The sequence below is a fragment of the Jatropha curcas genome, chromosome 6 (assembly GCF_041381405.1).
Source record: "Jatropha curcas cultivar XTBG-Jc1 chromosome 6, XTBG_Jcur_1.0, whole genome shotgun sequence".
Taxonomy (NCBI): Eukaryota; Viridiplantae; Streptophyta; class Magnoliopsida; order Malpighiales; family Euphorbiaceae; genus Jatropha; species Jatropha curcas.
In genome coordinates, this window is record NC_143156.1 from 24,070,195 (window position 1) to 24,077,053 (window position 6,859).

The 6,859-nt window shown below is 31.6% G+C and overlaps 1 protein-coding gene across 2 annotated transcripts; it reads left to right on the forward strand.

Annotated features, from left to right (window-relative positions):
- Positions 1 to 464: 464 nt before the first annotated feature.
- Positions 465 to 5,845, forward strand: LOC105635258 (sporulation RMD1-like protein, putative (DUF155)). 2 transcript variants are annotated; one of them, XM_012218306.4, is made up of 8 exons: positions 465 to 896; positions 1,000 to 1,108; positions 2,084 to 2,243; positions 3,665 to 3,813; positions 3,902 to 4,053; positions 4,641 to 4,755; positions 4,856 to 4,974; positions 5,633 to 5,845. In XM_012218306.4, the coding sequence occupies exons 1-8, from the start codon at positions 517 to 519 to the stop codon at positions 5,637 to 5,639; spliced, it is 1,191 nt and encodes a 396-aa protein (XP_012073696.1). In that variant the 5' UTR covers positions 465 to 516; the 3' UTR covers positions 5,640 to 5,845. The 2 variants fall into 2 exon arrangements, with proteins under 2 accessions (XP_012073696.1, XP_012073688.1); XM_012218298.4 differs by lacking the exon at positions 5,633 to 5,845 and having other exon boundaries at positions 4,856 to 5,145.
- Positions 5,846 to 6,859: the final 1,014 nt, after the last annotated feature.

A 6,859-nucleotide genomic window follows, 5' to 3' on the forward strand; every position in this document is an offset into this window, starting at 1 on the left:
TAATTTTACTTCTTAAAAGCAATTCTTAATTAGGAAATGGAAACAATTTTGGCAAAATTTGTGCCAAGCCCAATATGAATGAAAATACTATAATGCCTTTAAAAAAAAAAATTTAACTGTTAGGGTTATGTTCGATAAAATTAGTTGTTTTTGTAGTTATTAGCTGTTTTAATACTTGAATAGCTTTTTGTAAAACGTTAAAAATTAGATGTTACAATATTCAATTTAAAAAAAAAAAACTACCTTAACCTCCAAAAATTAACTCAAATAGTATGTTACCAAACACTACGAAAAAAAACATATGTTATACTAATGGTGTAATTTACGTATATGTGCAAAAATTATATCAGACATAATATATGCCATTTAGCAAATATGGTAAAAGGAAATTACATTTATGAAATTAATTTACCTTAATAACAATAAAAAAAACCCTATTTAAACCCCAAGCACAAAAATTGAAACAGTACTTCTTTCTTCTACCACTCTAACAGAACCAAAACCCACAAATAGGAAATGTGGCGCACAAGCTTACCGGTCCGTACAATCCTTCTTTCCAAATCAAAACCTCATGGCTTTAGCCCTCTTCTCAAGCCATTCTCGCGCCATTTCTCTCTCCCAAAAGCCCTAATTGTTAGCTCAATTTCTGCTTCGCTTTCTCCAACTCTCAGTTTTAGTGGACGCCCGCATTTCGGCGGCGTCAACGGCAGCGGCAGTCCTACTTTAGGTATTGTGAGGTGTGTCTCTTCAATTTACTCCTCAGCGCCGCAGCCGAATACCACGGCGGAGTGGAACGAGCCAGTGTCGTCCACTGAAGTTGGCGATGGTGGAAACCGAGCCGTCGATGAGGACGCCAAGCCGTCGATTCCTGTTCGAGCTTATTTCTTCTCCACTAGGTTTGCTTCTTTAAATTATTAGTATTATTATTTGAATTGCAATTTTGGAGTTTTTATTTTATGTGTTTCCATTTGTTTGAAATATATCTGAATTTTGATGTAGTGTGGATTTGAAGAGCTTAGTGGAACAGAACAAACCCAATTTTATTCCACCAACGTCTCGTATGACTAACTACGTTGTACTCAAGTTTGGGAATCTATCTGAATCCACTGTAAGTTCCTCTCTGCACATATGTTTGTTAATAGAAATCTTGTAAATTTGATTTGCAATTCTGGGACTCTCTTTTGTTGTTAAGATTTTTATGTCTAATGAATTGTAGTGTTGGTTTTATTGTTTAAGACTGCTGGAAAATATAAATAGTGAGAATTAAATCTTGGCAAACTTATGGGATATAGCACGATGCTTCTGGAAGGGAGTTGTGGTTATCATGCTATGATACTTGATGCTTAGTGCACTGTCATCTAAAATATATCCAATCTTCAAAACTTCAGAACTTTATGTTCCTTAGATATGTGTCAAATATTGGTCGGATGCTCTTCAATATTTATTGGATAAAAGTTACAAGACTTTGCAAATTTCTAGTTCATAAAATATTTTGACAAATGCCACTTTTTCCCTCACATTTCATATATTATCTCATCTTTGGTCCTGTTTTGTCTCTCATTTGCCATGGCAATGCATAGTTTATTCTTTGAATGTCTGATACCTGCTATGACCTGACTATTTCACTGCTTTGAGGTTGGGAATAGGTCTGTAAGCATAGAACTCTGGCCTCATGAACACAATAAACTTTTATTGGGCAACTTGATTGGGTTGGGTTTTTGATGGTTTTGTACGAATATCTAGTGTTCAATTTACTATTCTACTTACGTTTGAATTTTTTTTTTTTAAAACATTGACTTACAGTAATTTTTGTAGAGTGGCTGATCAATTCTTCCACCATGTTTATGGTTTTGGTCTTGAGATTGGTATTAATTTAGAAATTGTTGGCAAGCTTAAGTGGGTCCTACTCCCTTTTCTCCGTATTGTGCGTTCTAGCTGTAGAATACTTTATGCAAATATACTATTCTTTGCTGATTTCTTAATTACAGTATGAGAATTTTTTTTCTTTCCCTAAATGTTCATATGAATGATTCAAGCATGTATGTATTACTGAAGACAACATTTCTTGAATTCCTTGCTTCAGGGTTTGGGGGCTTTCATAAGCGGAAGTAAATGCTGTTACATGGTAGTGTTTCAATATGGCTCTATTGTCTTGTTTAATGTCCGTGAACATGAGGTTGATGATTATCTGAATATTGTAAGAAACCATGCATCAGGATTGCTTCCTGAAATGAGAAAGGATGGTGAGATCCTATTTATTTTATTCTCTAATGAGTAATTGTCATATTTCTTTACTGGACATTTATAAAAATGCAATGGAGAATCCTATTCTTGGTGGGTGAAATGATGTAACACAAAATGAGATGGACATGACAGAACAATATTTATCATGATTAAATGAATATGTCTAAAATTTTTTTTTTGTATTCTCTACAAAAGAAAGGGTTAATCGATGTTACAAAATTGAGTAATCCAGAATAGCTTAAAAATGTACATGGTAGGCTGCATGTTGGCCCAACACTTTTGGATGATTCAGATATTCCATAATTATCAATTGCTAGGACTGATGTGGCCACTGTTTTTTTTATATCTTTTGAAATGTAGCCCCTGAATGAAGTAGAGTGGAGGAAAGAATCCATATAGCTGACTGCTACAAGATCGGTTTTGAGGCTAAGTTGGATAGTACCTATAGATTGGTGATTTTAAATGGGAAAACAACTGGACCTAAATAATCTGTCTGCAAAACCAAGTAGTGGTTTTCCATATTCAATGGCATGGCTGGCAGCATGGTACATGAATATACTTAAAACCTCTGTATCATACTTTTTAACTCTATGCATTAGACACAATGCATGCTAAGATTACTAGAACGAGAAATGAAGAAAAGTCTTTCTATAAATTTGAGAAATTTGCTGTCCTGAAATTTTCTCTCTAGTTCGTGTTTTAAGCTAGACATGCTGTTGCTCATCTAGGTTTATAGGTAGGGGATTGATAATGAGGACTAGTGAATCTTTTTCCTCTTAGTTTAGCTAGAAAGATATTATTATTGTAACTTATCTCAAATGGCCCTTTTTGGATATATTTTAATATTCAATTGGTTCAACCTGTCAATTGTGTGCTTATGGGCTATTTAGATGGTGATCTTATTTCGAAGAATTTTTAGGCACTTACTTTCTTCCTATAGGCCACTGAGTTCTTCAATGCCTATCACTTTATTTCCTCATTAATTTTCGCCCTTACCACCTTCAAAAAATTATAATGGTGCTAGTTATGACTGTGCTATATCCATCAAGGTGTTCATGCGTTCTGTAGTCTCCTATATGGTTGTTCTTTTTGTTTGATGCTAGCATTTAATAATTAACTTGAGTTGCCTGCTGGCTGGTTGCTATGTGATTCAGTTGCATATTCTGCAATACTGTTTCATTGAAATTTTGGTTTTATAGAGATTCATGATCATTTTTCCTATCTACTTACTATAATGGAGAGCTTTTGTTCTTTCTGCTTTTGATTAATGCAATTATTATTTTTATGATTCTATTGCTATTGTTGTTGCTTTATGCTTGATTATCATTCATTTTTTACTTTCCCTGAATAACTGAAAATTAACCATGATGCCGCTTTTCTATTAACATGTGAGCTTGATTTCCTGTTATGCAATTGCAAGAATATGAGGTGCGGGAGAAGCCAACATTGAACACATGGATGCAAGGTGGCCTAGATTACATAATGCTGCAGTTCTTGAATATTGATGGAATCCGTACAATTGGTAGTGTCCTTGGTCAAAGTATTGCTCTTGATTACTATGGGCGTCAGGTATGTAATGTCATCTCCTAAGTTTCTAAATTGGTGCAGCATTCTTGCTTAACTATCTTTGCCACCTTGTTTTCATTTATCCTGTTAGGTTGATGGGATGGTTGCAGAATTTACCGATATAAATCGTGGAATGGAAAAAACTGGAACATTTTCTATGGATAGCAAAAAACTATTTCAAATAGTAGGGAAAGCTAATTCTAACCTTGCTGATGTGATCCTTAAGCTTGGACTGTTTGAGAGGTAAATTTTTTGGTGTAATACTGAAATGATAGCTACTTGTAAATTCTATTTTTGCCAGTCTATAAAGAAGATTGCTCTACAAGCGGAAATGAATTAGAAGCAAATTTCATCTGTTTTGGAATTAAAGCTCGGTTAAATTGATAATGATTTAGCTTTTTTTTTTTTTATTATTTTATATTTCCTACAATTACTTATTCCTGGAAACCAAATGCATCATAAGGTAGATTCCAAATGCTTTGAAATCAACTGGGAAACTGAGGGGCTGGGGCCCATTCCGGCTAAAATTCAGTGAGGCGTAAAATAGGATAAAGAAAAAACAACATGGGAAAGCTTCAGCCATTAGTCTTTCTGTGATGAAGTGCTGTAGTAATGGTTTCTCTTTCCTCCTTTTGGCCTTAGACAAGTATCTGGTTGATCTGTGTAATCACCTAAATAGAGTGTGACCTCTTTGAGCACCTAGGGAAAACTACAAACAGTTAAAGCTAGATTTGACCGTGAATTCTATATTTTACCATTGCAATATCGCATTTGTCATGTCATTTGCTGTGGGTATAATCAAATTCTGAAAGTTTTGTTGGTTTTAACAGGTCAGATATTGCCTGGAAAGATGCAAAATATGCCCAAATATGGGAATATCTAAGAGATGAATTTGAATTAACTCAAAGATTTGCAAGTCTCGATTTTAAGTTGAAGTTTGTAGAGGTAATTCTGCAGTGATTGCAAGTCTTTTTATTTCATTGTTACCATCAGCAGTGACGGAGAAAGTATCATGTTTTAGTGACACCTCATGTTTTCTTTGCAGCACAATATTCGTTTTCTTCAGGAAATTCTGCAAAATAGGAAATCTGACTTCTTGGAATGGCTCATTATTGTCTTGATAAGTGTTGAAATCATTATCTCTATATTTGACATTACTCAGAGGTCAGGATTTAAATTCTTCAAATTTTTTTAATTTCAATTTTTCCAGCAATATACACGAAGGGATTATGATTGTAGCTGGCACCTGATAAATTTGTATATCTTCTTCAAATAGCTGAATTTGTGTATACATGTGCCAAGTTATAATATAGAGCTTTGTCAAATTTTTGTTTCCCTGTTTCTTTTCAATGGTGAATATGCATTTCTGAAGCAAGATCCACTTGATATTTGAAAATTAGTTTATGGCCAAATACATCATTTAAACTCTGAACTTTGAAAAAAAAAACCTGTCACTATGAACTTTAAGATTGACGTTGTGATATCTTGAACTTCATTTTTTGTCATAATCTTACACATTTTTACATTAAAAAAAATATTTCTAAGATTTTTAACTTTTATATGCAAAATATTGATTGGTATATTGTTAATATAATTTTTGAAACAATAATTTTTGCCTTTTTTAACTTCAATAAGTATTTAATCAATAAAATTTTATAAGTTGAGGTGTTCAATGATTCAAATAAAGTATTTAAAAAGTTAAATTTTATAAATTAAAATATTTAATGGGTCAAAATAAAAGTTGAGAGTATCATAAAAGTATTTTTGGTAGAAGTATATGAATAAATTTATATATTGAGCCGTTAGTTTATCTTTGATGCAGGTTATGAGAATATCTGCAATTTGTGAAGGGATCCATAGAATTAGTCAATGTTTTAAAACCAAATGGGAGACCGACCGGCTTGATGACTGACTTGCGGTTGAACCGGTGAACTTGATTCAATCAAATTTTTTATTTCTTTATTTTAAATAATTTTTATGCTTTTTTTTAAATAATTTTCATTTTGTGATTTTATTTATTATATTTTTAATTTTATTTATTTAATTTTATTATCATTTTTTATAAAAAAAATTTAAAAATGAAAAAAATTTCATACAAGATTCTGATCCTAAAACCCAAAAGTCCATATATGCCCTTCCAAGGCCGACCAATACATAAAAGCTCCAATCAGTTGGTAAAGCAAACCGGACCAACTACTGGCTTGTAATTTAGTTCAATCAGTTGGTCCAATCTGGTTTTGAAAATATCTATCTATCTATGAACGTATAAAAAGACAAACTTAAAAGTTGATGAGGCACAAAATTAGAACTTTACAGTGCTGATGCACTATTTTTTTCTATTTTTTCTTTATTCTTAGTTTGAACATTAATAGAAATAAAATTAATATTTTTAATAATGTTAATGGTATGTTTTTCAGTTTTTTTCAATAAATAATAAAATTATTAACACAATTAAATTCTTTTTAACTAATAAAACTTTTGAGCTACTTCCTCTAATGATGCAATTCATAATGTTATTGAATAATAATCTTAATACTATTTAAATTTCAGGGTTTTTTTTTTTTTTTTCCAATCACCGACATACATATTCTCTTTGATATTTAGATTGACACAAAAATAGTATTCTAAACATTTACTCATCCAAAGACTCTAATGTTAAATGAATTATAGATTTCTAATCGCACTAGAATTTAATTAATACATATAAATAATTACATGAAGATTAATAATATAATAATGAATTCATGATATTTTTTTGTGCAACATGCGGATATATGACTAGTTGGATATAATATATCCGGTTTTGAAAACATTGAATATATCTAGTTGAATTTATTAAATACCAAATAGAAAATGTCAATTTTCTCATTTTAAATAAATAATTATGGAATAAACAAAAAAATGTTAAATATAGAATCGTAAATGGAAAGATATTTGGGTTAATTATTTTTAGCAGCTCCACTTTAGTTCTCTGATTCTTTATTACCACCCAACAAACTTTGGCGCTTTGACTGTAATCTATGTTAGACTCTGTTTGGTAAAAAATAAA